Source organism: Psittacula echo (assembly GCF_963264785.1).
Source record: "Psittacula echo genome assembly, chromosome: 5".
Classification (NCBI taxonomy): Eukaryota; Metazoa; Chordata; class Aves; order Psittaciformes; family Psittacidae; genus Psittacula; species Psittacula echo.
Window position 1 is genome coordinate 61,466,145 of NC_137739.1, and position 17,450 is coordinate 61,483,594.

Genomic DNA, 17,450 nt, shown 5'->3' on the forward strand with positions numbered 1-17,450 from the left:
CTAAATGCTGAGGGCCTTATCAGTGTCAAATGTTGCATGCTTTCTCCTCACAACCTTCATGGAAAACCTCCTGCCTTCTTTTGCTCTCTGACACTGGGGTTTTTTTTGCCCAACAGAGGCATTTTCCAAATGTTTGTACTTCAGTGTAGAAATTCTAAAGCAAAATAAATTATGCTCTGGTTTTCTTGTTTTCCATGTGCATGTCTTAGCCTTTGGGCCATGATGCTGTGATAGGTTTTAAGAAAGCATTTTTTGGACATCTGTTGTTCTAATTCCTAAAGCATTTCAGACACTACAACGTGCTTTTACTTTAGCCATGTAGGTAGGTGGCATAGTCAATTCTGCACGAGTCTGAGATTAAAAGTAAGAAAATAATTCAAGTTACTGGGGTGAGATCTAATTCACCCAGTGTGATGCTAATTTTCACAAACACAGCAGAGTAGCTGTCAGAAATACCTTGCTTCTTAGAGCTAGTAAAGCCGATCTCTGATTTTATAATGGTCCTAATACATGCTCCTCAGTTTTGTGCTATTTCTGTATGCAGGTCACCATTTATTTCTGAAAACTCCACTGCTATGGTGACAAATTAAGTGTTTTGTTCACTGAGAGGCTAATGACATTAATCTAGAAGAGAAATTGAGGGCATTTATCAAAGGCTTTTTTTTACAGTGACAGATACTGACAAATACAATAATCAAGCTAACATCCATGGCGTTAGTTGAAGTGATTGTCAGGATAAGAACAAAATTACAGATTTGTAAATGCAACCAAATAACCACTATATTTCCTAATGATATTTTTTTTTTTCCTTGAAGTCTTTAATTGCTCTAAATTGCAGTGAGGAAGAACAAATATTAATGTCACAGCCTGGCTACGCTGTTGGGATCACAGTACTAGCAATGAGACCCAGAGCTCTGTAATGCTCAGTTCCCAAGCCAGTGATGACTGAAATGAGGTTGTCACGTGGCAGGTGAACCTTCAGCCAAGGTTCTGATCACCTCACAATCACTTCTGATATGACTGCATCTTCTGTTCTGTTCAATTCTATTCTCTATTCTAATTCCTATCCTGCCTTCCTCTAAGTCCCAGCACAGAGGCGAATGCTAGATATCTCCTCCTCAGAGGAAATTTTCCTGCACAAGACTATACAAGCTGTTGGTAATGCTACGTTATTTTTGTGCATAGAGATGATTTTTTTGTGTGCAAGAAGAGGTGCCTTTTCTGCTCACTGTCTTTTGTCTGATGTCAGTTAACTCAGGTGTCTGAGCTCTGAGGAGCAGCTCCAGGATACCAGGACACATGCTGCAGCCTATCTGAGTGGATCCTAATGGTTCAGTTTAATGCCAGATAGACTTTTCCCCATGTCATTATCTATGCTAACATCATTCATGAGGATTAATGCTTACAGAGAACAAAGATTTAGGACAAATTAAATTTAATGGGGTCTAACTAACTTTGCTGTCAAACACACGTCTGAGCCTGAGGGACTCCATCTGCTGTTTGAACCTGACAGGGAGGTTGGTCCCTACACGGGAGCTGTTCAGGGGCTCCAGTCCCGTGCCAAGCATCTTGCACCTGCTTTAGGTTAGCCTGGTAAATACTCAGACAGCACTGTGTGGGTTGAAAAGTCCTGAATATGCCAGAGAAACTCACCCTCTCCTGCTTCAGTGTACTTGTTATGTTTGGCTTTTCTTATTGGGATTACCACCGGCGCATCAGGCAGACTCTACTCTCCCTTGCCTCTTTCGTTTCATGGCAAATAGGCCTGTAGTGATTAAAGTAAGAATCTGAGACATCCCAAACATTTCCCCATCTTTACTGCAGGTTTAATATCCCTATCCCAATGATAACCTCCTGACAGAGGAGGACCCATGTTCATCCTCATGTCTCTTCTCAACAGCTTCAGTGAGAAAAATCTTGGGGGTGGGGTTGGGGGGATGGTGGTGTTTGGAGGGGGTGTTCTTGTCAATGTATATAAACACCTGAGGGGAGGGAGTAAGAAGATAGAGCCAGAGTTTTTTCAGTGGCACTAAGCAACAGGGCCAGAGGCAATAGGCACAAACTGAAACACAGAAAATTCCACTCAAATATAAGAAAAAGCTTTTCTACTGTGAGGATGGTCAAACATTGGAACAGCTTGCTTAGAGACCTTGTGGGGTCTCCATCCTTGCAGATGCGCAAAACCTGACTGGACATAGCCCTGAGCAATCTGCTCTAGTTGACCTTGCTTTGAGCAGAGAAGTTGGAGTAAACAAGCTCTAGAGGTTTCTTACAGCCTCAGTGATTCTATGGTTTTGTGAAATTTCCACTCATGAACGCAGAAAAGTACCATTTCTTCTCTTTGTTTTTCATCAATCAGTATGTATCCATTCCCTATTCATTTATAGGTAAAATGTTCTTGCATTAATGACTTGTGAGCTTTCAAATGCCTGCAGCTTTTATGTGTTCTCTTAACTGAGTGAGTGCATGCAGAAGTAACAAACATATGGACATAAATCTTAGCTGCTCAAAAAATGTTTCCAGTGGAGCACTGCACCCATTTTGTTAGGATCTTGCTGAGAAATGGTGGCTCTATTCAGCACAGAGACTTGAGAAATTAATTCCCAGAGTGCCATGTTCCTGTATTTGCTCTTTTATGACATTTGTTCACAATTTAAAGCATGAGACCCTATGCTTGTATTAAAAAAATAGAAAAAGAAACCTATCAAATTGTTTGACCAAATAACAGATTGCTTGTATCAGGATTTATTTGGGGCTTAGGCATTTTTTAGGCATGTTGGGGACTTGTAAGCAATAAACTGTGTTCCATATACCTGAATTACATGCTGAACTGTGTAGGACCTTGTTCAGTAAATGCAGGCATAGCTGCAATTTTCAGGCACTTAAACCAAAGAAGAAATTTTACGTGAGAAATGGAATTCATATTTTCTCAGTGTGTTCCTGCTTTATCAACCTGACTGTTTTCAGTAGGCTCACCACTGGTATGTGAACACTTGGTATATTTTAAGGGATACCTATGGGAGCTCAGTTCCTCTCAGGGCAGAGTTCCCTATTGTTTTGTAATGAGCAATAAAGCAGTTCAGACTACTGATCTATTGCATCAACAGACATCAACAGAAATTCAAGCTGAAGTTGAAACCTGCCTTCAAGAGCCTATTTCAATAAAGTCTGAAAGCCATTTGTCTGTATTTTCTGCACTTAAATTCTATGTTGTGAGAGCGAGGGTTGCATAAGTGGGGCTTATAGTACCACATGAGCTCCCTGGGCATATCATTAAATAAAAAGAAACAGAAAGACTCTCATTCCCTTCAGTAGAATCTGATCTAATGTGTCAGTTTCTAATAAAAGGATAAACATAAATGTTTACTCTTACAGGTTTAAATGTAAAAGAGAAAAATGTTTAGGTAGCAGCCTACGTGATCTTGCAGCAAGCTCAATAGGAAGAAGGACCAAACCATGTATGGGAATGGGCCAGTGTATTTGCTTTTGTGAAGTACTGCTCAGAGAAATGGAGGTGACTCTTTTCCCATTTAACTCATGCCTTTAGTTGCGGATCAGTCCCACTATAGTTGTTGCAGCTTGCTCACACAAGCCAGTGGTGGTGGTTTAAGTTGGCTCCACTTTGGAGCTCACAAGCAGCAGGGAGCGTGGGCTTTTTTTTTTTTAGCTTTCCTTGAGCTATGGCCTCAAGGAAATGCAAAAAGAGTTCTATTTTTGACCTAATTAAGTGGTGTTGAAAAAACATTGCACATGCAATGCACCAAGCAATCTTTTATGAGATTGCTTTGAGAAAAAACCCAACCTGTTAAATGCCAGCAAACAGCAACAGCCCCCCTTTTTTTTTTGTTCCTAGCACAGAACGTGCATCATCCCCAGATCAGGGCAGCAGTAATTTGGAGGCTTTGCCTTGCATGTTGAGTAATAAAATGTACCTACTTTCCTCCACCTTTGCAACACAGTTGGCTGGCTGGCTGCCACAAGCCTGCTCATCTTATGTAGTAGCCCAGTGTTTTGGGGAGAGTACGTTGCAACTAAATTTTTATCTACAAACATCTGGCTCATATGCCCTGGTTGGTGAAATATTGCTATTTCCACATACCTTTCTCAGAGGTGTGAGGATGTGAAAAACTGTTTTGGAAGGTTTCAGAGAAGAAACTCATAGCTAGCTGTTCATTTCTGAGATCTGGCGACACCAAGTCTGGATACTGTGGAAGCTAACAAGACACACACTGGTGAAATCATTTCTCTTGGAGCAAAAAATTATGTTGCTATTACTGTACTCCCACCACAACTGGTCTTTACACCCCAACTTTGTCCCACACTGATGGTACCTGTGGCAGTTACCATAGCTGGGATCTAGTGATGGACAGGAGACACAGTCGGGGCTGATCTCAGCCCTGTCTCCTCGGGCAAGGCAGAACAGTCCCAAGACAGCTTCTTGGGATACTGTGGAAACAAGTGAGCAAACCCAACCAGGAGCTCCTGACTTCACGCTCTCCAGAGGTACACAGCTGGAGCCCAGGGGATCGAGGGCAGGAGTACCCAATGGAATGCATTCCTATTTCAAGCAAAGAATAAACGGAGTACACAGACCCACGGTCCTACGGAACTCCTCTGTCAGTGATTCCCCCATCCCGGACTAGCCCAGCGCTCCACCTCTTGCAGCTCCCTGCAGAGCTGGGCGTCGGACCGGGACCTGCGCGCCACAGCTCCCTCAGCAGCCCAGAACACCCGCGAAGTCCCGGGGGCACCGGCGGGGGCCTGAGAGGCTCATCAGGACCTTCAGGCCGGCAGCGCCCTGCCCGGCGCTGCGGAGAGCTCGGCACTCCGACGCGGTCAGGCGGCCCCTCCCTTGCCGAGCCCTCCCAGCCGCAGCCAGCCCCACCATCCAGACGCGCTTTCCCTTTAAGAGCACGCTCCCTCCCAGCCACGCCCGCCTGGCGTTCCCGGCCCGCAGCCCTGCGGCAGCGCCGAGGACCCTGCGCGCTCGCCGCCGCTATCACCGCGGTCGGGGGCAGGCGCTCCTCGGCGGCTGAGGAGCAGAGCGGGGCGGCAGCATGTCCACTAAGGCGGAGCAGTGTGAGTGGCGGGGCCGGGAGCGCGGCGAGGGCCGGGGCCTGTCCGAGGGGAGCGGGGGTCGGCCGGCCGGGGGTGCCTTCCCGCCGATGGCGCTGCCTGGCTATCGATCACCCCGGCGGGGCAGCGCTGCCCGGTCTCATCCCGCCTGATGTGGCGGCCGCGGAGCAGCGAGTGCAAGGGGAAGGGGGCTGCCTTCGTTCTGGCTCTTTCTGTCTCTGCCGCCGCCGAGTGCTTGGTGGCGCCGGCCCGTGGAGCATCTCGCCCCCCACCCCGCTGGCCGGGCGGCCCGCGTGTTGGTGCAGAAGCAGCTCCGGGGACCTGAGGGTACAAATGAGGGATTGGGGGGTGAGAGTTAAGACTGAGGCGGCCGGCTTGGCCCTCCACCCCACGGCGGGAACCCTCCAGCCTGCCTTCTCAGCCGGTGCTGTGCCGTGTCCTAAAGGATGTAGCCCCCCCAAGAGACTGGAGATCCGACCGTGGAGACCAGAGATGACCTATCCATTGTCATCTTGCAGGTGGTCTTGCTGTGAGATAGCGAGAAGAGAGGTGTGCTATCAGGTGTGCTTTCATTCTTGCTGTGCTGTTCACCTTTTGGATGAGTGTAGGCAGGGTATTACTGTCTCGCTGGCACGCTGCCTGCCATGGCCCCCAGAGCCTCACAGCAGGAGCCCCCCTGGTGCTGACAGCCCCTGCCCGGGGCCTAGCAAGCCGCCTGACAGCCACGGATGTTTCACCATGATGGCTAGATCTGATCCGAGCTAGAGCAGATGACATGGTGGTTGGGATGTCACCAGCTGGGCTATGCAAGTGTTCCCCACTGTGGCTGCTGCTGCTAACAACTGGTGTGTCTGCTAGAAGCCTGGTGGGAGGCTTAAAGAAAAATACTAGAGTGGTCAAGCTTGCCACCTCTATCAAAGACACTTTCTCTCCCAATACAGCGTCATGGGTGTGAGCCAGGCAGTCTGTGACCAGTAGATTGGATTGATGTTTGTCATGGTGACATAATACGATCTGACACCTTGCATGCTGTGACTTGCTGTCTCCTTCCTCCAGGTCACTGGGAAGGATCCTTGTATTTATATATGCCTGTGCTGAACTGATCTAAGGAAAAGGATACTTGCATTTTTTTTCCCTTTAGGGTTTACTGCTTATTTACAGTGATGAATGATGTTGCTATTAAAATGTTATGTGGATGCTAATTTATTGCTGTAGGGATACATTTCTGGCCTCATAAATAGAGACACAATGTTCTGACTGTGCAGCAGCTCTGAGGTATGCAGTGTTTGGATATGTACTGTTCTGTTCTTTCTGCCTTCCTCATCCCCCTCCTGAGTTCTGTAATTGTTTCTTCCTTCTTGTGATATTTATACATTAATTATGCCTCTTTGACACCAGCATGTGGAAGAATTTCTGACACCTTTTGTCCCAACACTGCCTTTGGCATTTTCTTTCTTTTCTGTTCTGCCTTCTCTTTTCCTCCATTCCGAATGCTTTTGGTCTGCTCTGTTTGAGCTTCTCTTTTGTATTTTATCCTTGGCTGTTTTTTCTTTTCTTCCCCTTGTACTGTTCAAGACAGTGCATTTTGGCCTGCCGTGTCCCTGCTGCTCTCTATTTTAAGACTTATTTGGGGTCCAGGTTCCAGATCTTTCAAACTCCTAATGTTCCTTTTCATGATCCTCCAGGTAGAGTATTTGGTTAATGGACATATCCTGTGTGTTATAACCTACTGAATGCATTTTTTTACCAAGGCTGTTCCACTGTCTAATTCTTACATCATTACCAAATGTCTTTGTCTCTACATAACTTCAAGATTGCCTTACCTGCAATTCTTTACAAATGGTGGTGGATTCCTACACAGATTATGTTGATGTGCATACATCACTAGCAGGCAAACCTTCAAGCCCCAGCTGTTGCTGTTGTTGCTTCTGCCCTCATTGACTGACATGCAAGAACCAGAATGTTTTGGGAAGGAGACAAGTCATAATGAATCTCAGTTTACCAAGAGCAGCAGCAAAACACTACGAATGAGGAAACAGACTGATCAGAACAGAAGAGGTGCTGGTCTAAACATGAATCTTTGGCCACCCCACAGATCTTTGGCAGGTTGTATGAACAACAGGTAAAATCGTGGCAGTCTGGGAAGTTGTCTCGAAGCCTCCCTTTTTTGTGACCACATGCATCTTGTATCTCATATCTGCAGTATTGACAGTGACATCGTTTGACTCATCATGGCATGCCTGCAGTGTTTTATTGTAGTCAAAGAAAACTAGTTTTTTTCACCTTAAATAGCAGTAAGTGGTGTTTAGTTGTGGTAAGTAATGTCTTGGGAATGGCTAGTGCCCACTCTGTTCTTCAGAATGATGGGATAACCAGGACCATCTTTAAAGACTCCTAATGGTTTCAACTCTAGATTTTTACAAGGGGGCTGGGGAGTTTAATGTAGATCCTAGAGATCAGCAAAGTATCCTGGAATAACTTTTTTCTCATTTTTTACTATATTTTTTTTTTTAATGTGATGACCCTATGACAATGGCTAAGTACTTCAACGGGGGGACATGAGTTTTTCAAGTGTACCTTCAAATGTACCTCTGTAATATTGGATCATTCACACATTTATGTATCTTGAAAGCTGGCAAAGTTTTGCTCTGGGGCTTTTCTTCAGAAGGTTCTAGGAGGCTGTGCTGAAATTGTAAGTGTTCTGGGAAACAGAACTGAGAGGTGAGGTTAAAACCTTTAGCCTAAAGCTAATGTTAATATGCATTATAAATAAGTTTTCTTGGATTTTGGTATTTTGTCTGATACAATTGCTTGTCAATGGTGATTAATAGAAATAAATACATTTGCCTCCTTATTAAAAAAAAAAAAGATTCTAGATACCGTATGTACATTCTTGAAAGTAAGTACCTGTAGGAAGGCAGATGGTTCTCCGAAATACATCTAGAACTGAATTCTTACATCATCTCTGGCATTTTGTTAATCCATTTCACTTACAGATATCTGACAGCAACCCATGGTAGCCACAGTAAACTGTGCGTTTTGCTATGAGTTGTTCCTTGCTGGGTACTGTGACATTGTGGTCTGTTTTCTTTGCGAATGTGCCTGGGTTCATACTTCTTTTTTTCCCCAGCAAGAGAAAATAGCAGCACAAAATACATTTATGAAGTAATTCCTTTCTTGATCTAACCTAATCTGGATCAGGTTTTTTTGAGGTCTTCATGCCAATTAAAAGAAGTGTCTTTCAAAGTTATCTGGTAAACTGACCTGCAAATCAGGATCTAAAACTGAGATACTGGGCAGAACGAATGAGATGTGGGGTGAGGAGAGGAAAGCAGGTCTTGGACTACTCAAATAAACTTTTTTAATGTGGAATGAAACACATTATGAGCCAGTGTTACTATGCCACTGGTTTTGGGGGTGTCTCTGCTAGCTGTGGCTGGTCTCACAGACAGGGATAACCTCCTGCCAAAGTGCTGTTCATGCGCCATAGGCTCATGTGGTGGCCTTAAAGGCGCTGATCCTGCTCCTACCTATACTGAGTCGATCTGAGTCCATGTGAAAAAGCTTCTATTTTCAGTTGTTCGGGGGAGGAGGAATAGTGATTGATTTTAATTATCCAGTAAGGTCACCTTAAAATAGACTTGTAAAGTGAAACACTTAAAAGTGAGGAAATATAAGTTGCTTATGCATCATTTATTCCTTTTGCGTATGCATTATGGCAATCTCCCTAATTGCATTCTTACTTGCTGTTTTCCCATAGACCCCAGCCCTATACGGTAGCACAGTGCGTTTTCTCCCTGTCATGAAGGCTGAGAAAGTTGGGGCTGTTCAGCCTGGAGAAGAGAAGGCTGCGTGAAGACCTCATAGCAGCCTTCCAGTATCTGAAGGGGGCCTACAAGGATGCTGGGGATGGACTATTCATCAGGGACTGTAGTGACAGGACAGGGGGTAACAGGTTAAAACTTAAACAGGGGAAGTTTAGATTGGATGTAAGGAAGAAATTCTTTACTGTGAGGGTGGTGAGGCACTGGAATGGGTTGCCCAGGGAGGTTGTGAATGCTCCATCCTTGGTGGTGTTCAAGGCCAGGTTGGATGAGGCCTTGGGTGGCATGGTTTAGTGTGAGGTGTCCCTGCTCATGGCAGGGGGGTTGGAACTAGATGATCTTAAGGCCCTTTCCAACCCTAACTATTCTATGATTCTATGAAGCAGGGTGATACTGTAGGGGAGACTTTTGTCTGTAGAAGCTTCACTTGTGACAGAAACTGGGAGGGGACAGTTGGTACAGTTGGAAACAGGAGAAAGGATGATCATGATGGGGGCAGTTGGGCGCTGGAAGAGACTTTGTTGTCAAGCAGTTCAAGCAGATGTTATTCTTCATTTGGTGATTATTTAAATCTTCCTCATTGTATGGGTAACTGACTTGAAATTGTCAAACCTTGTTTGTTTTGTGAGTGAGCACTAACATATGCTTTTGTTTCCTGGATGTGAAAGTCCAATACATGCTGCTATCTATACTGGGAAAATGGCCCTCAGTGTCTTGAGTTGAGCCTCCAACAGCAGTTGCAGATGCTTCACTCTTGGTGTCTGTCCTTCAGTCTTTTTCTGTGATATGCATATAATGTCACCCCTTCTCATTTAACTGCCAGTGGTACAGAAATGAATCGGAATGCTCATGTGATGTTGAGGTACAGCAGCAGGAGGGACATAGCAGTCTCTCTCAGGAAGTTAGTGGCCTTCTGTTCAGCAGAGGGCTTCATGATATTCCTTCTTTAATGAATGCTATTTGACAATGAGAATAAAACAAAGTATTGACTAATTGCTCATTTAGCAAGCACAATTTATCTACCACCCTTAAGGAGCCCTGTAGGGGAAGAAGGATATATCTTGGTGTAGGGAAGGATTCATAATCCGTATGCTCAAGGGCCAAAGTAGTTCAGAAATATGTTGCCTTTTAACTGGATATTACACGGTCTTGGTGCACTTTTAATATAATTAAGTTCTCTGCTTTCACTGGGGCTGTGTCTGCACAGGGTGATGCTATGAACAGCTGCTGAGCTGGTGCAGCCTCTCCCACAGCCAGTACGCTCTGTTTCTCAGCAGATTAGTCTGAGCAGAGCAAAAAAAAAAGAGGTGACTGTGGTAAGGTATCTCTGTGTGAGACTGTCTTGAGCCACGTAGACGATGTAAGGCATTGCAGTAGGTGGGTAGTCCCTTTTGTCTTGTAGTGAACAATGGTCTCTATTGGAAAGTAAGCCCACTATTTTTTTTTTTTTTTTAAACAGCACAAAAATAGTTTTAGTAAAGGTGTAGAGCTCCTACTGCTCTTTGGAATCCCCTCACCTGCTTGATCAGACTTCCTAAGACACCAAATAAACAGCAAGATCTTTTAATAACTTTAGTTAATTGCAAAAAGTAAATGCATGGCCTGAAGTAAATCACATAAGCTCTCTCTGTCTCAGCGTATGTCTCTGCTTTGGCTGTAGAAATATTTATCTGTCTCACATGAACCTCCTGTGATCCAATGACTCATTCATTGTAAATGAATCTTGAGATGCTTGGAGACATGGAAGAAGTGCAATTTTTTTGTTGTTTAACTTTTTTTTTTATCTTTGTATTTTTTATTTAAGATTTCTAGCTCTAATACAGATGCAGGCATTCACTTCCATGCTTTCCCTTTGGCACACTCGCATTAACGTGTTCAGTTTATTCAGTCAAACCAAAAGGAACAGGGGGAGACTTTTCTGTTTTTCACAGTTTAATTCTTAAATTAAAAAAAAAAAAAAAAAAAGAAAATCAGCAGTAGCAGGAACAGATGTGATTCTGTCAGTCAGCAAAAAGACTAAATGAAAGTTTCTGTGTTTGTTTTTTGTCTTTTATGTAGTTGCTTCCAAAATCCGATACCTTCAGGAATACCACAACCGGGTCCTCCACAACATTTACCCTGTGCCCTCTGGAACTGACATTGCAAATACTCTGAAATACTTTTCTCAGACGTTACTGAGGTAAGTTTTAACTAATGCTCTTGAAGAATAAAGAGCTAAAGAATTGTAGGGGTGTATTGACTGACCTTTAATTTGTTGCAAGATTTAATGGATCAATGCTCAGCAAAAGAGAGTCAGAGCATAATTTAAGAAAAGAATGGTATGAATTTCTTCAGTGGCTGTTGCCCAATTTGCCCAGTTGAGCTGCTTACTGAGTGGCTGATTCTAAAATAAACTTGGTTGATTACACATTTGCTTGGCCCTTCTAAGACTTAGCTGAATGCACAGAAGTGCTGAACTTGTGAAGAAAGGAATTTGTGACCTATAAAGTTTTAGATGTGTTATGATTTCCTTAACAGTCTTGGTACCTCAGTATCCTAGAGCAATGCCAGATGAGCAAAACTAGCTTCTTACTGTGCTGTAGTTCAGCTGGCTGTCAGGCTTGGGTTCTGGTTCAGTCCCTCATAACAATACAAATAGACACAAAGTTTGTATACAGATCTGGAGTTGCGTGGCAAAACCAGGTCAGGGTTGTACTGACCTGGGGTTTTGATTTAGTCCAATATTTCGTAATAGTATCTAGTGTGATTACAGAACATATTTTGAAAAGGAAATACTACCTCTTGTCTTGCTAAAAAGATGTGAAAAATTGAGAGACTTAATGAGGAATGACATACATTCCATGATGCTACCTAGTGGAGTCATACTGTCAAATTGTTTTTAAAATAGCTTTTGACAGCGAGGAGGTGATTTTTGTCTGCTCAGGTTTTGGCTAGTTTTCACATCCAGAAAAAAGCAGTTAAAGATTCGTTCCTGTGCATTGCTTCCTGATTTATACTAGAAAGTTTGTCCCTTTTGTCAGAAGCTAGTTTGGAAATACAACTATTTGCCTTATTTGATGAGGAAATATTAACAAAATACAATTAACCCATATATTTGTACACCCTATAATGCATGCAAGTTGAGAAGCAAGAATTTAAACTTGCAAGAATAACCATAGCTCATTCTAGCATTCATTTAAAAGCACATGGGGTATATAAAAATTCTTGACCCTTTTTATATGAATGTAAGATACATGGACAAAAATACTCATTATTAATGGAACACCTGTTCACTGCAAACAGGTAGTTTCCTGTTTACTTTTGAAAATTCCAAGAGTAAAAGTGGTTAAGCACTGTAAAACTGGTTTCCCTCAACCAATAGGGCTTTTATATTTTTAAGATGAATAAATTAACTTTTGTCTCATTATATTGCAGCAGTGGGAAAAAAATGTTCAAAGAGTCACTGAAGTTACCTCTAAAATGTGGCTCTGTTCCCACATCAGGCTGTTTTGATGCATTATTTGCACAACATAAGCATTAGGTAAGGTTCTATATGACAAAATACCATCTGCTTAAATGCTGTGGGCCTTTAAGCAAGAAAGTTGAACTTGACATTTTCTCCCTTAGCTGTAACTACCAAGTGCTATAATGAGATCTTTTTCTTCTTGGGCAGAAGTATGTTGGCAGCATTGATTTAGAGTCTGCTGCTCAAAGAAAGTGTTTTTATACCACTCTGTTGTCTTCGTCTTTCTAAGCCATACAGCTGACATATCTGGTGTGACAAATCCTTCACAATCCATGAGCAGTGATGTTCCTGGGCTTACTGAAAAAGCCTTATAGTGACTGAGAGCAGATCGGAAATCAGGGTACACTGCACAACCGATCAACTCAGTTTCTTTATTTCATGTTCAGAATGGGACTGAACCAAAATCCTGTTGCTGATAATGTTGAACCTCCTGCAGCAGAAGTGATAATCATATTTAAGATGCAGGTCTACACGAAAGACTTTGTCCTTAAAGATCTGGGATCTGGTCAGCCTCAGAGCTAGAAGGGTGCCAGAAACAGAAGCCAGGACTTGGATGTAGGTTTAAGTGGACTGAGTTCTCATACTCAGCAAGGTCAAATCCATATTCTGAATCCCCGTAACTGGGGAATTTGAACTGTGGTCAAAGCCTGAGTGCTGTGGTTGAACCACTGAGTTTAAACACTTGCTGGTATTAAGAAAAAAGCTGGATAAAAACACAAAACAAAACACACCCTGTATTTAGTGTGGCAGATGGAAAGAAGGAAACTTCCCACCCACTGTGTGTAGATCTCTGCAAGATTTACCCTAAAACTAAGCAGACTGGTTGAGAACTTTTCTGAAGAGCATGTTCAGAAATTTCTTTGAATATTCTGCATGCTGAGTCTTCTTTCTGCCTCCTACACTGAGACTCCATTGTGCAAGGTTTAACATAGAAGTGCATGGTGGAGAATAATCTTTCTGGCTTGAGACAGAGCATATGAAATGAATTTGGGCTGCTAAGAGAATACTGATCAAATGGTAGCAAAATTTCCCATTGATTTCTGGAGATTTCAGGTCTGGCCTTCAGAATAAGTTGCTTGTGATCAGCTACTATTTTAAAACAACTTTTAAAAACATTTCCCAGTTTGATGTGTACTCTCCTTGCAGCTGAAATTTTTAGGACAAACATTTTTTGGTTAACATAGGTAGTCATAGGAATAGAGATTAGTCAGAGAAATTTCATATGATGATTGAGTTATGCAGGTGTAGCTTTTACTGTTTATTATACTTTTTACTTTTCCGTGTTATGGACACATTGAGTGTGTTCTTTTCAGTGGGGCATTCCCACTGTTTTGGATCACATTCATATCTGGTGTCATTCTGCTAGCTATAGTTGGAATGCACCAAGGGTTAACTTGCTCCTTTGCTCTCTACACAGCCTTGATAAATCACAAGCTTAGGGGTGGGGGGAACAGATGCGGAATGGTTGGAAAAAAAATAAAATCCTTATTTCTATGAGCAAGCATCACATAAAATCACCATACACAATGCATAGCACATTGATCCATTTAGTTCTTTGTTAATTTTCTCTTTGGGAAAAGCATTTCTTTACATTACAGCATGAATTTGTTTCATGCCCTGCTCATTTTCAGTGTTTTCTCCCGCATTTGAGGAATGATCTAAGACTTAATAAACGTCTTGCAGAACAGCTCATTCTTTCACATCCTCTTGGAGAAAATTCTCCATATGTATTTCTAAGTAAAATGTTTTACATAAGGAATAGTTATAAATGCCCAGTGGCTAATTAATGCTCAAGCTTGTTTTACTGCTTTGGTGAGATGCTATTTGCTTGTACGCATTTTAGGAAACCTTTCCTGGAAGGCAATAATTTGGTGATAGATTTGCAGCAGAGATGCACAAATCTTGAAAGAAGCCCTGGTAGCTTTATCACTTGTCACGAAGCAAGTTCAGTATGGAGGTTTGATCTGCAGACACTCAAATTTCTCAGTACTTGGCTTGAACAGAAGCAGAAACAGACTGCAATCATTGTATCTTGGTCTTGGGGAATTCCTAGATTTTCAGTATTGACTCAGAATTTTGACTCAGAATTCTGTTTATTACTTGTAAAACTTATGGGTCAAGCAAAAGCCTGGGTCTGAAAGTTTTTGGTGGTTGGCTGTGAGTATTTTTTCTCCTAAATTTGGTGTGGTTGTAGCTGGGATTTAAATGCAGACTCATTGCTGTTCCTGAAGTGAACAGAATCACAGAATCAACCAGGTTGGAAAAGACCTCTTTAGATCATCAAGTCCAACCATTACTCCTGGACTGCCAAGACCACCACTAAACTATGTCACTGAAAGCCTGATCTACACGATTTTGAGCACTTCCAGGGACAGTGATTCCACTGCTGCCCTGCGTGGCCTCTTCCAATGCCTGACCAGCCTTTTGGTGAAGGAAGGATACCCGGATCAAGATACAAGATGGTGTGGCCTCTAACACATAGATGGGCCATAGCTCCATGTTAAAAGGAAGGGACGCCTATAGAGTAAGCTCTCCATCACTGTCTAAAGCTTTCCAAATCAAGGATTAATTAGTACAGTAATACCCTTTCTGGAAATAGGTTCACTTGAAGTCATGTGTTGGGAAGTGAAGGAATGGGTAATTGGTATCATCTGTTGCTAGACAGGGAAGGAATACAATTTAGTGTCTTCATATCTCTGAATATGAGCTGCAAAGTACAGCAAATGAACATCAAGCAAATTAAAAAGAATCAGCACTCTGATCGTTTGTTTTTAAAGTCATACTAGATCTTAGGTGATTTTCTGATACAGTTCCAAAAATACTGTCATGACAGTCACCACATTTCTTGTGCTGGACATTGGGTAACAGAAACCAAAATAATCTACCAAATATGTAAGGCACAATAAAAAAGGAAAAAAGAATAAGTATGTAGTTTCTTAAAACAGACTATGTCTGTCATCTCTGACTGCAAGTGTGATGTGACAGTAGGCACTTGGCCTAGAACTGTTCTTGTGAAAGTGTTTTATTTATATGGCAAATGAATGGCACTTCTTATAAGCTGCTCTTACAAGCACCTTAGCAAGTATTTAACTTGCTTGTGTAAATTGTTGAATTGATTTGTGAGGTAAGAGATATCTTTGCTAAGGTGATGATGCGACACGGATTTCTGTACTGTTAAAGAGGACAGAGGTTTCCAGAAGTGCTCCCTCTTGACATAACTCTGCTCTTCATTACTCTGTCAAAATTTTCGTGCCACTGACTTGTCTTTTATAAGTTCTAACTGACTTTGAGGACAGAGTTAAACCAACAGCTGCTGCTTTTGGAAATCACAACCACTGAGAGGTGCAAAAAACCAAAAAACGAGCAGCATTGCGTGTGGTTTAATATATTTAGAAGGTCTATTATGCTTTATAGGCACATAAGATTATGAACCCACCCTATAATTACCTGATACCTAAAATATAACACTGCTTAAGTGGCAATTAATTTCTATTTAAAATAGTGGGGTTTATTTTTTTTAACATAAATCAAATTAACGTGTTTACAACCATGTTTACAACATTATTAAAGCAACATAACAAGCTGGTTGTCGTATAGCTTCTATTTTGATTCCCACTAAATCCTTTGTATTTTTTTGAAATTATCTCTCCTTTAGTTTATAGTGAGTTTTGTTGAATAATAACGTAAGTAACAGCAGGAATGTATGGTAACATACTGTCTGATCTGCAGTTACATAATTGGTCTTGCTTGCTTAGCCCTTAGATTTTATGAAGGTAACTATTTACCCAAGGAGTGTTTGTATTCATAAAGTAAAATGTTTCCTCCCTAAACATGGGCAAAATTAAAAACACACATAAACAACCATTATCATTAGCTCACAAACATATGCTAAAGACCATCTACTATATATTATTTTATAACTTTTACAAATGTAGTTTAGTTAACATTTTAGAAATATTATATTATTTCTAAATCCATGTGCCTGTTTAAACTTCATTATCTCAAATGATACTGAGTGAGTGGTCATGAAACAGTATCATAAAATACATACAGACATTATTTTAATGCAATAAACATGTGATTTTTAAGACTATCTTAACAAACACACATGTTTATTCTTTGCTAAAACATGTTTCTGCAAGTGCCACACCTATATTTTGCATGTTTTCAGTCAGTCGGTTCAAATGATTAGGGGGTTGGGGGAGGAGGAGGAAATAAATCTCTCAGTCTTGGAGCAAAATACCAGACTATTTTGACACAGCTATTTTTCCATAGCAAACACTTAAAATACTCAGATTTTTTCTTAACTGTGAAACATGGGTAGGGCACTGAAACATGCATTTTTATATTTTTGCTCCTTATGAACCAGATAACACATGAGATGCAATGAAATTTTCCTAGATGTTAATTTTTAATTCTGTTACCTTGAAGCATGAAAGTGAATAGTTGCTAGATTTGTAGACCCACTGGTTTTGGTAATGATTGCATCTTATGTGGGATATATCTGGTCTTTTATTATTTGTTTTATAGTGTCATTTCAATGTAATGTGCTGTTCTTTGTGTCTTTGTTGTCTCTTTTTTTTCTTTGTCCCCCCAACAGCATTTTGTCCCGCACAGGGAAGAAGGAGAATCAAGATGCCTCCAATTTGACAGTGCCCATGACCATGTGTCTTTTTCCTGTGCCATTCCCACTCACCCCATCTCTAAGACCACAGGTCAGTTCCATCAACCCTACTGTTACTCGCTCCCTCCTTTACAGCGTCCTGCGAGATGCTCCATCTGAACGTGGCCAGCAAAGTCGTGATGCTCAGTTATCAGACTACCCATCTTTGGACTATCAAGGACTTTACGTGACACTGGTGACACTGCTGGATCTAGTTCCCTTGCTACAACATGGTCAACATGGTAAGCAGGCCCTTGAACCCTTCCAGTACAATTAACTTCAGTGCTGTGAATCCATGAATGATACATAAATGCAGTAGAAGAGATGGGCCTAAACTGACCTGGATCTGGAATTCAAATCTTCTGGGATATGTTATATCCAA

The 17,450-nt window shown here is 41.9% G+C and overlaps 1 protein-coding gene across 2 annotated transcripts in view; it reads left to right on the plus strand.

The window, feature by feature from the left end:
* Positions 1–5,011: 5,011 nt before the first annotated feature.
* The window catches only part of UNC79 (unc-79 homolog, NALCN channel complex subunit), a gene marked incomplete at both ends in the record, with an annotated part of 112,538 nt that continues 100,099 nt past the window's right edge, over positions 5,012–17,450 (plus strand). For both annotated transcript variants that reach the window (XM_080618710.1, XM_080618711.1), the window contains 3 exons: positions 5,012–5,079; positions 10,959–11,079; positions 17,006–17,310. In XM_080618710.1, coding sequence (XP_080474836.1) covers positions 5,058–5,079; positions 10,959–11,079; positions 17,006–17,310 — 448 coding nt within the window. The remainder of the gene's footprint in view (positions 5,080–10,958; positions 11,080–17,005; positions 17,311–17,450) is intronic.